The 20,919-nt window shown below is 45.4% G+C and overlaps 2 protein-coding genes and 1 pseudogene across 3 annotated transcripts; 1 reads left to right on the plus strand and 2 right to left on the minus strand.

The window, feature by feature from the left end:
* Nucleotides 1-502: 502 nt before the first annotated feature.
* On the minus strand, nt 503-2,469 carry LOC123048239 (cysteine-rich receptor-like protein kinase 29). Of its 2 annotated transcripts, XR_006423257.1 has the most exons (4): nt 2,221-2,469; nt 1,509-1,767; nt 915-1,394; nt 503-815 (listed from the first exon to the last, which is right to left on the minus strand). XR_006423257.1 is itself a non-coding variant. In XM_044471379.1 (3 exons), exons 1-3 carry the CDS (start codon nt 2,389-2,391, stop codon nt 1,165-1,167), a joined length of 660 nt encoding a protein of 219 aa, XP_044327314.1. In that variant the 5' UTR covers nt 2,392-2,469; the 3' UTR covers nt 503-1,164. The 2 variants fall into 2 exon arrangements, 1 of the variants encoding a protein (XP_044327314.1); XM_044471379.1 differs by having other exon boundaries at nt 503-1,394.
* Nucleotides 2,470-10,290: 7,821 nt separating this feature from the next.
* The window catches only part of LOC123055471 (putative receptor-like protein kinase At4g00960), a 47,813-nt pseudogene continuing 37,184 nt past the window's right edge, over nt 10,291-20,919 (plus strand).
* LOC123051045 (scopoletin glucosyltransferase-like) lies at nt 15,149-16,798 on the minus strand. The gene has a single exon (XM_044473795.1). The coding sequence runs from the start codon at nt 16,679-16,681 to the stop codon at nt 15,293-15,295; it is 1,389 nt and encodes a 462-aa protein (XP_044329730.1). The 5' UTR covers nt 16,682-16,798; the 3' UTR covers nt 15,149-15,292.

Genomic DNA, 20,919 nt, shown 5'->3' on the forward strand with positions numbered 1-20,919 from the left:
ACATTTCAAGAAAATTTTCAACAATATTTTCCTGTGAGAAAATATAGTTCACAGCACAAACAAAGCTAATTGTTATACGAATGTTCAAATGCACCTTAATTCGCCTGGTTAAAGCTACCGGCGGATTTGGAATATCCCCTCTATTTGACAATGCAAGTCATTTTCTTCAAGAATTATTGTTTCACAATCTAGCCCACTAAGGAATTGGAGATTCGGTTTCCCTCAAAATCTAGAAGCTAAAAATCTATCTGAAAAGGCATTACCTTAGCAAATCAACAGTACTACGAAATCTATAATAATTTGGTTAAACAAGGGTGTTACATTATCAAGCATCCAACGACACATTAACAAAAACATGTAAATAACTTTTATTTTATCCTTTTATTCAGATTTTTCCCCGGCTTAATTAATTGTACGGAATCAATCTTTCAAGCACATGTATTCCCAATGTTGTAAGCGTTCTTCCCTGTAATTATTTTTTTCAGAATACAGTATGCCAGGATTGAACATATAAATTGTATGGCCATAGCCCATTGGCCAAATATTTCTAGGCGGGAAAATAATCATAGTAAAACACAGTTGTGCCGTTAATGATCGCACCTGGTTCTTTGTTGACCCAGGGTCCTTTAGTAGCGCATCAGGAAACTGACTTGCATTTTCTGTCTCGTATAGCTTATTAAGGATGTTTCCTATAGTTGGCCTTTTATGTCGGTCAACCTCCACACAAGTTAAAGCCATTTCAATGCACCTCTTTACTTGTATGCAATAGGACTCCAGTGAATTCACTGTAGCCTATTCCTCCAATTTCTATGTACCTGGTCATTTTAAACATAAATGCAGTATATTAGCATAATTAAGTATCATTTGTGAAACATATACAACTAATGACGATAAAGGCAACTCCTTTTTCTTACAAGCTCAATGAATTGTTGGGAAGATAGTTCAGCACTTTTTGAGTAGCCCGTGGGTCCTGCCATTATCTTTATGATTATAACACAAAAGCTGAATATGTCCAACTTACTAGAAATTACATGATGATTTATATATTCCGGCGGTAAGTACCCACTGCATGACACATCATACATATTACTGATACCATGTGTCGAATGCAAACAAAATTACTTGATTACAGAAAATTTCAATTGACATGGAGAACAACTAAGCTTACATTGTGCCTACAGAACTTGTAGTGATACGCGTTCGTTCATCGATTAGCCTTGACAATCCAAAATCGCCAATTTTAGGCACGCAGTTCTCATCCAGCAATACATTGGCTGGTTTTAAGTCCAAATGAAACATTGGACGTTCCAATTCCTCATGAAGGTATTTGAAACCCTTGGAAATTCCTTTTATTATTGCGTAGCGTGTGTGCCAATCATGTCCACTAGACTCATCTATAACAATGAAGAGCATCCACAAAAAGTTTATATTAAAGTATGATATTACCTACTAATACAAGTAGAGATTTTTTTTCGAGGTAAATACAAGTAGGACATTATGCATCATACCAGAGAGATAATCATTAAGGCTTCCATTTTGCATATACTCGAAGCAAAGCGCCCTATGTGTCACTTCACCAAGAACCATTTTCCCATTGTATGGCACATACTCCCGCCGAGTTTCATTGTAATAGCCAACTAAACGCACAACATTCTGGTGTTGGAGAATTTCAAGGTTGTGATTCTCCTTCTCAAATAGCTCATCATCAAGTCCTAGAATGGGATGAAGCATCTTCACAGCAATCTTCTCCCCATTCGCACGCAATCCCTATTCAATGTCTCACATGCTTGGTTTAATTTTCTACTAATGTAGTGATATATATGACAAGTGTAAAGCACAAAATGGTACTCATGTTTGAATATGTGGTGACGCAAATCCTCTACTGCTATACACTATTTGTTGCATGACAGATGAGCACAAAACAGTGCAAGATCTGACACCCAAGTGAATAGTTGCGAAGATCAATAGAGACCAAAATGATGCATTCCTCATCTGTCTTTGGCATGCGCCTAAATAAATTAGCATGAATAATTTTCTTTGCGATGGACGAAACTGCTCTTCTAGCAAGTAACAGACTATATTTTCGTCAATAGTAGCTACAAATGAAGGGGACAACGATTTGTTCACCATATAATGTGAAGCGTGCCTTAATTCACATGTCTGGTGCTACCGCCTGCACTAACTGTATGAAATTGTGTTTGGAAACCATATTAAACGTACCAGATAGACTTTTCCGTATGTGCCTCTGCCAAGTTCCCGATCCTCGGAGAACCCATCTGTCATCTGTTCCAATAAATGGTATGCTATACTGGGCACCACACTTGCATGGTCCATGTTTACGGTTTCTCCTGGTAAAGAAAAACAGCAAAATTGCGCAGGTACAGTAAGCATTAGAAATTTATAGCCAATTTAAGTGCTCCTCTCCCTGTTGACCTTCATGGGCTCTATCAGTACACAAAGAAGCTTGCACAAATCCAATTCATGCACAACACCAAAATACATTATAAAGATGAATAGTTTGTGATGAACAATTGTTTCCCTTCTATTATTGTGCCATACAGCAAAAATATGGTCACTTCCTTACAGAATTAGTGCAGATTTGCCAGTAAAACGCAAATCTATGAAGATCAAACGGGCAAGCATTCAACCAATAGGTTGTTAAAATAGCAGTAGAAGGAAAGCAATGTCGACACAAACCTTGAAAAAAGGGCCTGCAACCGAGAGAGGAAGGCACTTGCGAACTTGCGTGGTTGAAGTGGAAGGAAAATGAGCAGCTAGCTCGGTCTTCTGTTAAAGATGAAACGCGATCACATCCCATCATACAAGCAGATTAAATTATGCAGTTGCATCCAAAACAGTCTACTTACCGGCAGCCAAGTAGGGGAGTAGGTGGCAACTGAATCATTGTGTATTCCAAGTGGCTCTAATCATATCCACCGCTAGCAGGTCTCCGGTCGTCGCGGAAACCATTTGTAGTTTCTCTAAGAAATGCAATGGCAGAGACCTTGGTGTCACACACTCACACTTGCATGGTCCATGTTACTGCTTCTTCTGGTGGGGGAAAAAGAAAGAAAATCTTGTATCAGACATGTTAACATTTTGGAGCTAGCATAAGCATTAGGAATTATGGCCAGTTCAACTGCTCTTCACCTTGTTGAAATTACTATTTTTGGAACACATATGTGATAACCATAGGGGCATACTTAACCAGCAGGTTCTTAAACTTAGAGCCATAGTGGAGTAAAAGGAGAGCAATGCCGAAATGATTAACTCTGCATCGACAGTGATGTTGCTCGTCAATGCCGCGTAGTTTGACAAAGTGGTTGATCACTGCAAGTAGGAGCCTAAGATGGACCCAGCACTGGTAGTTGAGATGCATAATTGCATATGACAGGACGCAACCCCATTTAAATTAACCAGTTGGCCCAAACAAGGCTTAATTATACAGGGGCACAAAAGGTGGTCATTACACAATTTGCATCCTCGAGATCAAGGTCAACAGTTGGAATCCAATGTGCAGTTTGCATGTTCTAATGAGCAGTAAGAAATTAGGAATTAATACAGCAGCAAATTAAGCTTCTTGGACAAATAAGTACTAATTTGGAGATGAAAAAAGAATGCTAGCCAATTTCTGCACAACAGCCAAACGATTTGAGCTAATGGAAAGCAGCAGGCTCGCGCGAACCCCTGCATTCCGGCGGCGTGACGCGTAAAACGCTGAGGCCGATCTGCCCATCTCTCTGGGTAGATTCCTCTGCATCCTCTCACCCTCCCTGATTGTCGCAGGAGAGCAAGGTGCTGGCTGCCTGCCGGGAGCGACGATGTGACCACATACGCGGGCAAAGCGAGCAGCTCGGTCGAACTACTAGTAGATGATACAGTTAGATAGCCACAAGGCCAGTTTGGTCGTTCCACTAGCTAGTTAATGTGAAAATAAATTTGAAATGGATGCTAATGTCGTAATGAAGATGTCAGTTTTGCAAAGGCAATGATGTGAATAGCAAACCGGGGAAACCCTAGGAAGAGAGCGGCAAAAGATCCTAATTTCTCTTAGAAAATAGGGGCTCTCTGATCTGCGAAAGTTGTACGTGTTAGATTTTAAGGTTCATTTTCTTTCGGTTTTCTCCTTGGTGGTACTGTGCACTTTTGACGTATCAGTGTTATACCCATGGGAGTTATTAATAAGCGGAGTCATGGTCAACTTTGTTGTCTACTTTATTCACTGGAGTCACGGGAATGCATAGTTGGCTAGAACGTGGCCGAGTCAGAGGAATCTCGAGTCATGCTCTATAGGGCCTCTCAGATTACTGTCTGTGTCCTCTGCTAATCACAAATGAGTGGCAGGCAATGGTCTATATCTCAAGAGAAACTGAAATGATGCGAATGGTGGGATAGTGGGGTGTTTGTACACCCGCGAGTCAAAAATCCAGTCTCTTCAAGGAACAGTGACAGTTTGGTGAGGATGCCCGTGACATTGATCAAGTGTGCTTTCGATACAAGTATAGTAACCTGTAGCGCCCAATATGCGACTCTATCCCAATCACATGATGAATTCATGATTGGGGCACAACCGCATTTCGAGCGCATAGCAAGGTGGATATCATTACAACATACCATGTACTGAATAGATGAGAATACAAGATAAAGGCTTACACTCGCCACAAGTTACAACATTCATACAACGATACATCAATGCATGGCAACCATCATACAGAAGAGCAGGATCCGACTATGGATGAAATCATACGAAAAATAAGAACGACTCCCCGACCCGGAACCTATCCCTTGATTGAAGAAGAAGCAGAAGAACTCCAAACAAGCAAGCATCGCACTCGCGTCAGACCAACGCACTACCTGTACCTGCAGCTGGCAACGCTATAAGAGGGGCTGAGCAGAGCGGTAATATAGCCAAACAACGGTTTGCTAGGAAGGAGGAAAAGGTTAGAGGCTATCATGGCAATTTGGGAGGCTTGATAAACAAGTGGTGGGTAGCGCGACATAGCGATAGCATCGAGACAACTAGCATAGCAAAGATAGTAGTGAAATCCAAGGCGACGGTCATCTTGCCTGAAATCCCGCTAGGAAGAAGAACGAGTCCATGAAGTAGGCGAATCAATGTAGTCGAACGGGTCCTCACAATCGCAACGTAACCGAAGCTATCGAGAAGAAGTGCAACCGGAAAGAAGCAAACAACATGGTAAACCAACAAGCATAAGCATGTCATGATGCACAATCAAGTATGATGCATGTCCGGTTTAATGAGTCATGGCATGGCAAAGTGCAACAAACAACACTACAAGTTAAGTGGAGCTCAATATTCAACGAGTTGCATATTGACGAAAACCCCACAATAATTATTTAGTTCTCCCTCGTTTATGTACCCAACAATATTAAATGTTGTTAAGCATGGCAAGAGGTGAAGCATAACAAAACTACCTATCTAGGCAAGTTTAAATGAGGCCGGAGCAACAGACAATAATTCCGGAAAATCCCCATGTGCATATTTTGGATTTGGTACTGTTCTGTCCTATACACAATTTTAGAGTTATTAAACATGCAAAGTAAGTGCACCATGTTAATATATGCATTTTTCTACCCATTTACATATAAATTTTATTTAATTCGGAGCTACGGTTAATTAGTTATGAAATAAATCATTTTAGCATGACATTTATGCAAATTAATGCAAACAACAAGTTAAACATTTTTAACATTGATGAAAGCAGTATATTACGAAACTAGATGAAATTCTAAGCATTTTACATGTTTAAAACATTTTAATCCAATGCATGGTTTGTGAGTTATTATATGCATGATCTAGAGGGACTAATCTGTAAATATGCAGGTTTTGGATAATAGGAAAATTCGCAGACGCTGAAAAAATGTATATTGGGCCGAATCTGGCTGGCCCAACAGGAGCATACAGAGGGCGGGGCTCCTCACCCTGGTTCAAGGCCCAGCTCGGAGAGGAAGGCGCTGGCTGGGCCGGATCTGGAGGCCAGCAGGCAACCCACGCGCGAGGCGGGCGCAGTCAACACGCGGTCGAGCGCTGTGGAGTAAGGATGGCAATTTTACCCATGGGTACGATACCCGCGGATACCGTACCCGCATGGGCAGGGTATGGGCACAATTTTATACCCACGGATAGTACCCATACCCTACCCATTAAGTTATGGATAGGGCACGGGTATAACCTTTTACCCATGGATAGTACCCATGCCCTTCGGATCCGCGCCGGATCAGCCTCCTCCACAATCTCCCCTTCTTGCCGGAGTCCCTCGCCGCTGCAACTCCCTTGAGCCACCGCGCTGTTAGTAGTAATCTTGATTAGTTAGTTGCATGCATGTAGTTAGCTGGTTAGTGGCCGGCCGTTGAGAAAAGCTAGCACGCACTCTGGTATGGATGCATGCAGGTCGTTGGTTAGCTAGCTAGATGGACGGCAGGGTTGTTTGGACGTTGTGGTGAAGCTGGACGTGAGCATGAGAATAGGAGTAGTTAGTGGCGTGAGTGGTGCCTGATGGTTGTGGCTGCATGTACCATGGAATGTCGAGTCCCTGTATAATTGGTTTCCTTTGAGTGAAATCCAAGGCGACGGTCATGTTGCCTGAAATCCCTCTAGAAAGAAGAACGAGTTCATGAAGTAGGCGAACCAATGTAGTCAAACGGGTCCTCACAATCGCAACGTAACCGAAACTATCGAGAAAAAGTACAACCGGAAAGAAGCAAACAACATGGTAAACCAACAAGCATAAGCATGTCATGATGCACAATCAAGTATGATGCATGTCCGGTTTAATGAGTCATGGCATGGCAAAGTGCAACAAACAACACTACAAGTTAAGTGGAGCTCAATATTCAACGAGTTGCATATTGACCAAAACCCCACAATAATTATTTAGTTCTCTCTCGTTTATGTACCCAACAATATTAAATGTTGTTAAGCATGGCAATAGGTGAAGCATAACAAAACTATCTATCTAGGCAAGTTTAAATGAGGCCGGAGCAACAAACAACAATGCCGGAAAATCCCCATGTGCATATTTTGGATTTGGTACTGTTCTGTCCTATACACAATTTTAGAGTTATTAAACATGCAAAGTAAGTGCATCATGTTAATATATGCAATTTTCTACCCATTTACATATAAAGTTTATTTAATTCGGAACTACGGTTAATTAGTTATGAAATAAATCATTTTAACATGACATTTATGCAAATTAATGCAAACAACAAGTTAAACATTTTTAACATTGATGAAAGCAGTATATTATGAAACTAGATGAAATTCTAAGCATTTTACATGTTTAAAACATTTTAATCCAATGCATGGTTTGTGAGTTATTATATGCATGATCTAGAGGGACTAATATGTAAATATGCAGGTTTTGGATAATAGGAAAATTCGCAGACGCTGAAAAAATGTATATTGGGCCGAATCTGGCTGGCCCAACAGGAGCATACAGAGGGCGGGGCTCCTCACCCTGGGTCAAGGCCCAGCTCGGAGAGGAAGGCGCTGGCTGGGCCAGATCTGGAGGCCAGCAGGCGACCCACGCGCGAGGCGGGCGCAGTCAACACGCGGTCGAGCGCTGTGGAGTAAGGATGGCAATTTTACCTATGGGTACGATACCCGCGGATACCGTACCCGCATGGGCAGGATATGGGCACAATTTTATACCCACGGATAGTACCCATACCCTACCCATTAAGTTATGGATAGGGCAGCGGTATAACCTTTTACCCATGGATATACCCATACCCTACCCGTTTATACTGACATGTGAACCTTAACTGTGATTCACGTATGTAACTATGTTTAAGTTGTGTCGTGAGCTTGTGAACCTATGTTAAAGTTATCATCAATTGTCAATTTGAATTGACATGATTGCCATGTACTCAACTATCTATTCTTGAGTTGTGATCAAATGTTTTTTTTCTCAAATGTGTTATAAATGAATGTAAAATTGCGAATAACTTTTGTACAGTTTGGTCTACCTGCTAGGTACCCAATGGGTATTGGTACCCGTCGGGTATGGGTACGGGTAAAGTTTCATACCCATGGGTACGAGTATGGGTATAATTTTGTACCCATTGACTACACGGGTATGGGTATGGTATTGCTCTACCCGCCCCATACCCTACCCATTGCCATCCTTGTTGTGGAGCGCTGCTCGATCTGAAGCAGGGAAGCAGGGCGGCAATGGTGCTGGCGGTCTCCGGCGTGGCGGCGCGGCGATCTGGAGGCGAGGAAGACAAGGGGCGGCGCGATGCAGAGGACGCAGGGGAGGCAGCTTGGCGCGGAACTTGGCGAGGGGGCGGTTCCTGAGGCAGGGAGGCCGCGGACGCGGGAAGCTCGTCACGGAGGAGCTCGGGCATGAGCTCCTGCTCGAGGAAGACGACGGGGAGGCAGCACAGGAGGTCGGGCTCAGGCGGTTCAGGGCGCGGTCAACGCGAGCGGGGCGAGCGGGCGTGGGATGAGCGAGCTCCTGCTCGTTGTAGAGGAAGCAGAGGCCGCGGCAGGCGATGGCGAGGCAGGGGACGGCGCGCGTGTTGGCGCCACCTCTCCCCGGCGCCGCTCCTCTTCTACCTGTTTCTCTCATGGTTGCTCTCAAGAACACACTAAACCTGGACACACACCAACGCACCCCATATACCAAGGAAGAAGAACATAGGGCCTTTGCCTAGAGCACTCCCTTGGTGACCACCGTGGCTACATTGTGCTTTTGGCCTCTCAACCATTTTTCCATTCACTCAAAGGAAACCAATTATACAGGGACTCGACATTCCATGGTACATGCAGCCACAACCATCAGGCACCACTCACGCCACTAACTACTCCTATTCTCATGCTCACGTCCAGCTTCACCACAACGCCCAAACAACCCTGCCGTCCATCTAGCTAGCTAACCAACGACCTGCATGCATCCATACCAGAGTGCGTGCTAGCTTTCCTCAACGGCCGGCCACTAACCAGCTAACTACATGCATGCAACTAACTAATCAAGATTACTACTAACAGCGCAGTGGCTCAAGGGAGTTGCAGCGGCGAGGGACTCCGGCAAGAAGGGGAGATCGTGGAGGAGGCTGATCCGGCGCGGATCCGAAGGGCGGCGACGAGGACAAACGGCGGCAACAGTGGTCTCCTGTATGGAGAGAGAGAGAGAGAGAGAGAGAGAGCTGAGAGTTGTGTGAGACGGGAGAGAGAGCAAAAGGGAAAGAACGAAAGGGAGAAGGAGAGGGACGGTGAGGCCCGGCCTGGTCATGGTCGAGGTGGTCGACGGGGAAGACAGGGCGCGGTCCAGGTGGCTGGGTTCGCCGACAGCGGTGCCGGTCGTCGGGCGACGAGGTCGAGCTCGAGGCCGGGGTCAAGGGGATCGAGGAGCTCCTCTCATGTGCGAGCTGGGCGCCTGGTGGATCGAGGCAGAGGGCTCGAGCATGAGCAGGGGATCGAGCCACCGAGGGGAGGCACTGCTGCGGCTGGATGGATGGATTTGATCGGGGGGATTCAAAGGAGGGTGGCGGCTGCTGGTTGAATTGGATCGGGCAAGATCCCGATGAGTGGGCGGCGGGTGAGGGGATTGATGGGCCTAGGTTTTAGGGTTGGTCTAGTTTATATAGGCAGGGGATTAGGTTAGGGTTATCTGGACCCGATTGGAATCGGACGATCCGGGAAAAATAGGTTAAGACAGACTAACAAAGAACCGAAAATATTTTAGGGATGTTTGGGGATGACCTAGATCCATCGGTCACGACTGCCCGGATCGGGTTCGGGACAGCTTTCGGAGGCGCACGCAAGGGGGTTTTGAGAGAGGTCGACAAAGACAAGGGGGCTTGACAAAAGGGCAACGGAGACAGAGAGAAGCGACATCATGAACAACTACGAGTTCTATGAAAACAGACGGATGCAGTATGCATGATGACATGATGAAATACAACAACAACAAAATAAAACACACGACAGCAACGAAGAACATGGAAGGCTTCTCGGTCTCGGGTCGTTACATAACCACATGCAGTTTACTCTATTTCATTCAATCCCCGCGCTGTTGAGCAAGGAAATAAACTTGGGTCAGGAAACGCGTTGAACTACAATAATCTGGAGCGCCACGCCGAATGAACGCGAGGAAGGGTCGCGGAACTGGAGGGCGCGACTATACTTTTCTTTGGTCGTTGGTTGGACCTGATCTTCTTAGCAAGATAGGCATGTCAGCGGCGGCCGGTCCCGCTCCTCTGGATCTCCATCTCCATCTCGAATCGCATCGATTCATATCCGCCTCCGTTGACCGAGCAGCAATGGAGGGACGCAATGGTGTGGTAGGCAGGGTCGCACGGAGGTCTGAGATGCGCCGGCGTGTCATCTGCTGGTCTGCTCCGCAAGCAAGCTAGGCCGCCTCCTTCCGACGCGGCGGCGGCGGCCGTCTGAGCTTGGCCAGGAGTAAGCAGCATATTTTATCGGCAGGCACGGTAGGAGATGTAGCACTTTGCCAGAACTGCCAGTCTACTAGTCCCATCTGATTTTTTCCATCCAATACTTTCTGATTTGGAAAGCTATCTGGCGAACACGCTCTCTCCCGTCAGATTTGTTGCACGAATCTTGATGCAGGAACAAGAGTACATCCAATTTATAAACTCGTTCGCTGTGAATAGAAAACCTAGCAAACGCTATACTAGTCAAAACACTGCCCGCACACAACACTGCCTAAGGAGTAGTAGGGACGTGAGACTCTACCTAGGACACCATAATTTGAATTCTTGTCCCTGTAAGCCTGCTGGTGGAAAACAACCACAATGTGGATATTAATTTCCAATTGATTCAAACTATTACAAACAATTTTGCAGAGGATCAGAAGGTTGGCAATGGTGGGTTCGGAGATATCTTTTGTTTTCTACTCACGCGAGCCCATATCCTTTCTTTTTTATCAATTGCTAATTCCGATCCCCCCCCCCCCCCCCCCCCCAATCTGATATTTGTTTACAGGGTATGATCGACTACTCATTGTATTTACTATGATTAGTTCTCAAATTTGTAATCACGGTCTATACAATGACAAGTGGTCGACTAATTGTCATATTTTCCATCTGTACTTCTCACATCTATAATCACGATATGTGCCATGACAAGTGGTGATTTTATCAGGCAATTTATAAAGGGGAAGAGATTGCCGTGAAGAAGTTTCAACCCTTGCATGGACTCGATGATAAGCAATTCGCCATCGAGTTCTGCAACCTTAGTAAGGTATGCCATCAAAATGTGGTGCGGCTAATTGGCTACTGCTACGAGTCTCAGCACAAATACATGGAGCTCAAGGGGGAGCTTGTTTTCGGACAAACGGTGGAGCGAGTGCTCTGCTTCGAATATATGCAAGGCGGAAGCCTCGATAAACACATCAAAGGTAACTTATATTAGTGCAGATGTAAGCATCTTATATGCAGAGGCAGGAGTTCAACTTTTCTTTAGTTGTTTCATCTTGGCACCGCTCTGATAATCAATAGAAGTGTCCCTTATCTTCAAATATATATATGGTCGACAATGGGCTACATATATTAGTTTTCCTATCAAGATGAATGATTCAATAGCCTATTTTATACGCATCTTTCTCTACTAATCATAGATGAATCTTGCGGACTTGAGTGGCCCACATGTTACAAGATTATCAAAGGGACTGGTGAGGGACTCAATTACCTGCACAGCTTGCATGGAAATCCTATTTTCCATCTGAACTTAAAGCCTGGTAATATTTTGCTGGATAGAAGTATGACGCCCAAAATTGCAAATCTTGGTTTGTCAAGACCTGTTGCTTCAACAGATAATCACGACGGAACACTGTAAGTTGATGGATCATGCTGTAAGCCAGTTATTTTGACAGTTTTGACCCAAATTTTCCATGTATGTTATCAATTAACCATATCAAAGCAGTGGGTTCATGCCACCGGAGTTCGTTGATGGTGGCGATATATCAAACAAGTTTGACGTGTTCAGTTTGGGCGTCATAATGATAAAAATACTCGCTGGAAATAACGGCTATTACAGATGTTCTAAGATGTCCCCCGAACAGTTTTTTGAGCTTGTAAGAAAAATCACCTCTGTTTCGAATGAACATACCTCTAGGTCTCTTTCACATTGTATACACATGTTTGTTTAACTTTTGGCATTGCCAATGATCTAGTATCTATGTAGGGAGATTTATGCATGAAATTTGCACGCAGGTAACTGAAAACTGGACGAAAAGGTTGCAGACAATGATGAGCTATGCATCACTCAAAGAGGACATCCTACGAGTGAGGACGTGTGTTGAGATTGCATTAAGGTGTGTCGCCATGGACCAAAATAAAAGGCCTACCGTGAAGGAAATTGTTCATGAACTGGAGGGAGTCGAAGCCAATATCACAATAATGTCACACCTAACTGTGCAATCATTTAAGATACTACCTCTATGATACTTTCCACTATAAAGGCAGTAACATAGACTAGTATCATATGCATGACACTGTTCTAAGTTACTCCTCACTAAGACTAGCCTAATCTCTCCTCGATTTTTGTGCCCCTAACCACATGACAAATTTAAAGGGTCTTACCCTTTCAATTCACACTACCTAGCTCTAATTCCTCAAACTGATCACATTATAGAATGCAAAGCCAACTCAGCCCCAACATCCCAAACTAATAAATTTTACATCATTAAGGCATGCTAGTCGATTAGTCCTCTCCTGTTGTCTTGCATGGACATTTTCTAAGGTCGTGCCTCATTCACGCGGTTGATGGTGTTTCATGGTTGTGGCAAGGTTCTCTTGCATCTCTCTAGCTAGCCCGCAGAGGGCACCCCACATCTTTGACATGACTAGGAGGGCGGTGCTACGTGCTCGTGTATTACAACAAAAAATATATTACATGTATTATCGATAGTTTTGTCTAATATTCAAGTAAGTATTTTTATGATATAACCTCAAAGTTAATAACACATAGTACTAACATAAATCCCTTATTAATCAAAGGAGTATTTCTTTGTTGCAGACAGGATCCGAGCGACACCAAGTGTCGTTACAACATTTGAAAGATATCAGAGAAAATTTCTCAAGGGAATGAATAATTGCTAATTGATGTTTTGGTGCGGTATATAAGGTATAAGGTTAATGTATTGATGTTTCCCCCCTCAAATGTGTAACCATACTATTTTGATATAAACCAATATCCATATAAACCAGAGACTTTAAATAGGGACTGCTACAAAACGGGGAAGTGGTTGCAGTGAAGATGATTGTGCAGTCAACACCAAAATCACAGAAGCAATTTGAGAATTTGGTTGATCTTCTTATGACACCGAAGCACCCAAATGTAGTGTGATTGTTGGACTACTGCTATGAAACACAACCTTTGCTTATGCCTTAGAAGGGCAAAGTCGTTCCTACTCTAAACATTGAACTCTTCTTTTCATGTAATGTATGCCTAATGGTAGTTCTTGTTTATCTAAGTTTCATTAATTGTTAAGTCAGTATTTGGTGGGTCAAGTCTACAAGCATCATAAAGTCTTTCTTGTTGAAACCGTAGCCACCAAATTTGTTTTGGGGGCAGTGTGACTCATGACATCTGACCATTGATTGTTAATATGTTGTGAAAAGGAGAGATCTAACAAATGAACATACTATAGACCGCTTATTTATCGATCTATATATCATGTATCGTTGTCTATCATTGCTTGACACGTGGTAGGTTGAATGGTGGCAAGTTTGGAATCATTTGGTTGTTGATGCACATGCATAGATCATATAGTGTGTGCACCTACGCGCACTCTGACAGGCATCACACATACAACACATGGACAAATGCACACACTCTAAAAAGGACACATGCACATACATCCAGAGTTACAAACACACAATGCATCTCTCCTCTCCATCTTGTTTTGGTTCTTCTTCAATTTAGCTATCTGATGATTCGGCCGGGGCTACTTGCCTTGTTACATCTAGGGCCTAACATTCTAGTGACCCTGCCAATAAGTCAGGCTCCATGCATGCCTTGTGAACGTGACCTCTATCATTATAGAAGTAAAAACTCATGTGCCGAGGCCAATAACACTCAATTTGTGTTAGTCTTGTCATTAAGGGTTGCATTTTTGCTATTGGCCATGTGCCCAAGCTCGAGCTGGGTGGAGGATTGAGCCTATACTCATGGAGTTCCAGTGGCGATGAGGGCATTGAGCTCATCATGTGATAGATGCGCTACTGTGGTGGCTATATGAGTCGTTGATTTTGAGAAAGCTTATGATAAAGTCAAATGGTCTTTTATTCAACAAACCCTCAGAATGAAACGCTTCTCTACCGAGTGGCGCTCTCTCGTTCATAGCTTCGTTTCTGGTGCGAGTGTGGCCATTAAATTCAATGATGGTGTTGGCCGCTACTTCCAAATAAAGAAAGGATTGAGACAAGGTGACTCATTATCGCCCATGATATTTATTATAGTGACTGATATGTTAGCTGTCATGATTGAGTGTGTAAAGGTTGATGGCCAAATTGACGAGGTCGTTAATCATCTAGTTGATGGTGGACTTTCTGTCCTTCAATATGCCAATGCTACGATTCACTTTATGGATCATGATCTAGAGAAAACGAGGAATCTGAAATTAACTTTGTCAGCATTTGTGCATCTCTCGGGTCTTAAGATAAAATTCTATAAAAGTGAACTTTTTTTTGGCGAGGCCCAAGACGAGGCCCACCTGTACGCGGATTGTTTGGCTAGGGGTTAGGCCATTTTCCGATCAGTTATTTGGGGATACAGATACATTATCGGAGACTCACAAATGCTGAATGTAAACATGTCAAAGGGAGACTATAAAAAAAGGTTAAGCAGTTGGAAAGGTAACCTGCTATCTCTGGGTGAAAGATTGGTCCTCATAAATTATATCTTTTGGTGGCTGACAGCAAGTCCCACGCCACGTTGGCGCGCAAGTCAGCACCGTGTCGTATACAAACGTGATTTGCATCGTACATGCACGTCAAAACCAAGTTGTGTTACCAGTTCAATGTATGCCCAAGTTGTAGCACTAACCTGACTTTTCGTACTAAGTTTTAGTACCAGTGGTGTAATTGACTAAAAAAAGTATTTCGGTATCATGCTAAATTGCCAATGCAGAAACATAATCTTTCCTTCTTGAAAAGAAAAAAAACCTGGCATTTCGTTTTCAGCATGGCATCGTACGTCAATTTGCTATTCTTGGTGCGTTCCAACGTTGCATTGTCTATTGAAAGTAAGATTTCTATGGTGCGGCAAGCTCAAAAGTAACGAGCCGTCACCATCGAATCACCGTCCACCACCCGGTTGCCGACTCCGGCGAGCCATGAGCTCATCCACCAGCTGTCCAGCATCACCGTACGATGATCCACCCTTCTCCACCGCGCTCCTCGCTTTTATTCCGAGGTCCCTCGCCCTGCTTCGCATCGCGTCGCCTTGGACCTCCATCAATGTCCCGACGGCGCCGGCGATCACCTCGGCGCCGATCACCCGATGGGTCTCCATGGACGACCCGTAGTCCTTGGCGCCGACGCTGACGCCGACCTCGAGCACGTCCACGACCAGCTTCTCGTTGAAGAACTGGTCGGCGTGGCGCGGCCACGTCACCATCGGCACGCCGGCGCTCACCGCCTCCAGCGTCGAGTTCCACCCACAGTGCGTCAGGAAGTCGCCGACGGCTGGGTGGTTTAAGATGAGTACCTGTTGCGCCCAGCCGCGGATGATGTAACCACGGGAAGCCGTTGGGAAGCCTTCCGGCATCCATATGTCCGACGATGCTGCGTCGGCGCCGGAGATGACCCACACGAAGTTCTTGCCGGAGAGGTCGAGGCCGCGGGCGAGCTCCCGGAGCTGCTCTGGCGAGAAGCTGGCTAGCGTGCCGAAGGCGACGTACACTACCGATCCAGCCGGCTTGGCGTCGAGCCAGGGGATGCAGCCGTCTGCGTCCGGCGAGAGCACGTCGGTGCCTCTGGACGCCTCGTCCTTGCTGCCGCTGGCGAGCGCGACCGGCCCGACGAGCCACGCGCGGCGGCGGAGCGTCGTGCGGTAGTGCTCCACGTAGCCCAGCTCGAGCTCGTGGAAGCTGTTGACCAGCTCGCCGTAGCTTTTCTGGTCAGCGGCGTAGATGCCCTTGACAAACGTCAACTGGTCGGGGTGCCTCATCAACTGGCTCCGCCTCAGCTCCACGTGGTGCGGCATCCCGGGCACGGATAATACGGCGTTGGGATCACCCTCGTCGTCGTCGTCGTCGTCGTCGGGGTTGTCGTTCCGCAGCATGCTTTCGGCGCAGCACCGGGCGAACATGCTGGTGCCGAGGAACGCTAGGCGCGGGACGCCATACTCGGCCGTGACGTCCAGCGACCAGGGGAAGAAGCTATCGGAGACCACGGCGTCGATCTCGACGTGGTGGTCGGCGAGGAACTGCCGGAAGGGCTCCCGGAGCTGCCGCGCCGCCTGCTGGAGCTTGCCATGGTCACCACCGGAGCCGCTCTGGGTGCCCGGCAGGAGACCGACGTCAGGGAAAGGCACGACAGCGATGTCGATTGGTGGGGAAGAGAGGTCGACGATGGAGCGGATGATGGAGGCTTGCACGGGCGTGGTGAGGATGGTGCACCGGACGCCGCGAGCCGCGAAGAGCATGTGAAGCGGCGGCTGCTGGCCGTCCTCGGCAGGCGCCATGACCGCCTTCCCACGCCAGACGCCGGCCACGCGGGCCTCTCTTATACGTACATGCTCAAGGATTTGAGGACCGGAGCTGGAGCAGAGTGCAAAGCTAGAAGAATGGCAGACAGGTCGTACGTGCTGAACGGGGACGCCGACGTCAATGTGCCGGTGCGCCACTACCGTAAAAGTCGACAGCAGCAAGGATAACAGCTGCCAACCATTCTACTTTACCTCAGATTCGCGTGCTTGCAGGACAAAACATGTTGGATGCCAATGAAGTCCTCGTTTTGCACGAAAAGAGAGCCTCCGTTCTCTCGTACTTCGTCTGCTCTTAAAAGAATGTACTTTCAACTTTGTTGTAGGGTTAATTTATCTCAAAGTTTGATCAAGTTTGTGAAAAATATATTAATGCTTGTGAAAGCAAATAAGTATATGACGAAAATATATTTTATCATGAATCTAATGCTACTAATTTGATGATATAAATGTTGGTCTATTATTGTATAAATACGGTCAAACATAAAAAAAATTAACTTTCCAGCAAAGTTGGAAATACACTCTCTTAAAGACGAAGGGAGTATGAAACAAGCCTATCATGGTCAGGCATGACCCCCGCGTCGCTCTTCCTGGCGACTCGGGGGGCAAATCCCTCATGCCGCCGGTCGTCCTCCACGCCCTCCCCTCGTCTCACCGCCGCCAGAGGTGTCGGCCAGTGAAGCTCGGCAGGCTCCGTTGAAGGCGGCGGCGGGGCGTTCCGTCAGCTGGTACTAGGAGGTGGACGGCGTGCCTCTGGTGTGTCTGGCTTGGCTCTCGGGTTACTGGCTTGCTGGATATGCAGCGACAGGGCTGAGTGTACCTTGCCCGCTAGGCACGGCGACCGCTCGGTGAAGACTACGGCCTTGGGCGGCAGCTATGGCGAGTCCTCCACCCAGATCTGGCGCTCCCTAGGCTGGCGACCCAACGATGGTTTCTATCACGGGTGTGGAGCACGTTGCCTAGTTGACTGGCCCGATCTGGTCCTCTATTGACTGGAGGCCTGCCGGCGGAGGTTCAACTGCAGCTAGTAGCTTTGGACATGTCCGAAAAAACCGGATTGACAAGTGCTCACGCCCTTCCACACCAAGCCATCCACTGACCATCACGGGATCCCTGTGCGCAGGGTCCCCTGGTGGCAGCGACGGATACTATTGGTGCGTCCTCCCCACCAATGGTCCGGTGCTGCACAACGACGACTTCTTTGGCCGTTGGCGCTCATGCATGGTATGGGCCGTGCGTCGGGCTCTCTGGGAGCTGGACCGCGGCGACAAGGTAATGAACTTCCACGCAGGCGGCACCCAGACGACGAAGCTGTGGCTCACGGATTTGGTTGTAACCTGCAAATTGTGGACGATGACTTGACATAGAGGGATGGATGCGTGGCGGAGACAGGCATCGCATGTGCTGCTGGGATTGCGGAAAAGTGATGGTGATAACACTTACATTAGTAGAAAAACGACCTAATGTGAAGCACATTAGTATCGGTTTGTAACAAAACCGACACTAATGTGGCACGAACCGGTACTAAAGAGGATGTGGCACGCTGTGGTCCGGCTGGGGCCCCACCAGCACCTTTAGTACCGGTTACTACCACAAACCAGTGCTAGAAGTTTGTAGTTGCAGCTGTTTTTTAGTCCCACCTCGCTCGGCTAACAGGGTTTTTACCACCTTAAATATGTTACTTCTCAAACTATCACAAGCACTTGGTCTTCATTGTACTCTATGTGTAGAATTTGTGGCCGCAATATGAGTCTTCACCGGTTTCTAAACCGTTGAGAACTCATGTTGACAATTCAGATTGTACGCAAAAAGATCATTGATGATCAATGTATTTTTTATGTATATTTTTACATGTTTACACCTCACTCTGTCCTCTCAAACTCCGGACTTTTTTTGCGTTTAGCACGCACCATTCAAAGCCACATCATCAACTTTCAACCCTTTCTGGCATAATTTGCTATTTTTAATGCATTTACTGATTTGTTTTGAGCTAAATGGCCTTGAAATTGAAAAGCACTACAAATGAACTCTGAAAAGGTTGAAACTTGGCATGGTATCATCATTTCACCTGTATAGCATGTGCAAAAAAGTAGAGAGGGTCACGGCAAAAACTTGATGCACTTCGTGTACAAACTAGACAATCTTTTTCGAAGTATCAGGGTTTCGAACGAAAACTCATATGTTACACCGACAATTCAAAATTTTAATAACTTATTACAACTCTGAACTTTTTTGCGTTCAGCAAGAGCCATTCAAAGCCACGTCATCAACTTTCAACCCTTTCTGACATAATTTGCTATTTTTAATACATTTACTGATATGTTTTGAGCTAAATGGCCCTGAAATTGAAAAGCACTACAAATGAACTCTGAAAAGGTTGAAACTTGGTATGGTATCATCATTTCACCCGCATAGCATGTGCAAAAAAGTAGAGAGGGTCACGGCAAAAACTTGATGCACTTCGTGTACAAACTGGACAATCTCTTTCGAAATATCAGGGTTTCGGACGAAAACTCATTTGTTACACCGGCAATTCAAAATTTTCATAACTTATTACAACTCCGGACTTTTTTCGCGTTCAGCAGGAGCCATTCAAAGCCACGTCATCAACTTTTAACCCTTTCTGACATAATTTGCTATTTTAATGCATTTACTGATTTGTTTTGAGCTAAATGGCACTGAAATTGAAAAGCACTACAAATGAACTCTGAAAAGGTTGAAACTTGGCATGGTATCATCATTTTACCCGCATAGCATGTGCAAAAATGTAGAGAGGGTCACGGCAAAAACTTGATGCACTTCGTGTACAAACTGGACAATCTCTTTCGAAATAAATAAAAATAAATAAATAAAGCAGAAAAGAAAAAATATATAAAAAAACTACTCAGAAATAAATAGAAGAAAATAAATAAAGCAGAAAAGAAACAGAACTATATAAAAAAATTACTCAGAAATAAATAGGAGAAAATAAATAATGCAGAAAAGAAAAAAACTATATAAAAAATTGTTGGGGCGCTGCCCAGTGGGCCTGCCAGACCTGGGGTGTGGAAATTCAAGCCCAGAAGGGCCAGTAGGCTCACAGGGCAGCACGCCATAGTTAGGCCCAGAAGCCTGCTTTATAGAGGAGTTCGAAGGAGCAACCGCGGCTGGGTTTATAAACCAGTGCGGCTGCCCTTCGCCCGCGAGGTGGGACTACACTTTGCGCCCCTCGCCTGGCAGCGCACACCCTTTAGTACCGGGTCGTGGCTCCAACCGATACTAAAGGGGGGCCATTGTTTTTTAGAGCAATAGTTTCATACTCAAACAGTGAAATGTGTGACTTCATGCTCAAGCTAAATTCCTGAGGGTTAATAGGATTGACATCTTACTATTGTCAGGAAAATAACAAGTGCAGACTTGGAAACGAGGGAGAATAGAACCCGGAAGTTAAGCGTGCTTAGGCTGGAGTAGTGAGAGGATGGGTGACTGTTCGGGATGTTAGATGATTTGGAAAGATGAGGAGTGATTAGAGATTAGAGGTTAAATTGAGCAGTGATCAGGGGTGATTAGAGATTAGAGGTTAAATTGAGCAGTGATCAGGGGTGATTAGAGATTAGAGGTTAAAATAATTCAGAAATTTGAAAATAAAAAAAATCAAAAACAAATTTCAAAAAAAATCATAAAATTACCGGGACTAAAGGGGGAGGCTTTAGTAACAACCCTTTAGTCCCGGTTCCAGAACCGGGACTAAAGACCCTTATGTATCTTCATGCTTCTTTTTCAGCAAATAAAATCCACCATTTGTCGAAAATGGTCAAGATGGACAGCGCCGGGGCAGTGGCGATTGTGAAGGCACAGACCGGGGATTGCTCACAATACAGGGTGCTTGTTTATGAGATTCAAAGGGATATTTCTTTTCCGCATATATTAGTCGTTCACAGAATAAAGTGAGCGATGCGCTCGCTGCATACGAATCGTAGTACCCCGCGGTTTGGTTGTACTTGGCCCTAGATGACATTGTAAACCTAGGCTGATATGCAACCTTGACTTCCTTTGCCCCTAAAAAAATGAATCTCTGTCTATTTCATCAATGATATATATATATACATTACATATACCTGAGGGATGTGAACGAATGGACATACCCACTCGGGAGGGAGCGAGGAGAGACACAAAGGTAAGAAAAGGCTAACCGCCTGTCGGTTTACAAGGAGAATATCTATAATTAATTATGTCAA

Source organism: Triticum aestivum, chromosome 2D (assembly GCF_018294505.1).
Source record: "Triticum aestivum cultivar Chinese Spring chromosome 2D, IWGSC CS RefSeq v2.1, whole genome shotgun sequence".
Taxonomy (NCBI): domain Eukaryota; kingdom Viridiplantae; phylum Streptophyta; class Magnoliopsida; order Poales; family Poaceae; genus Triticum; species Triticum aestivum.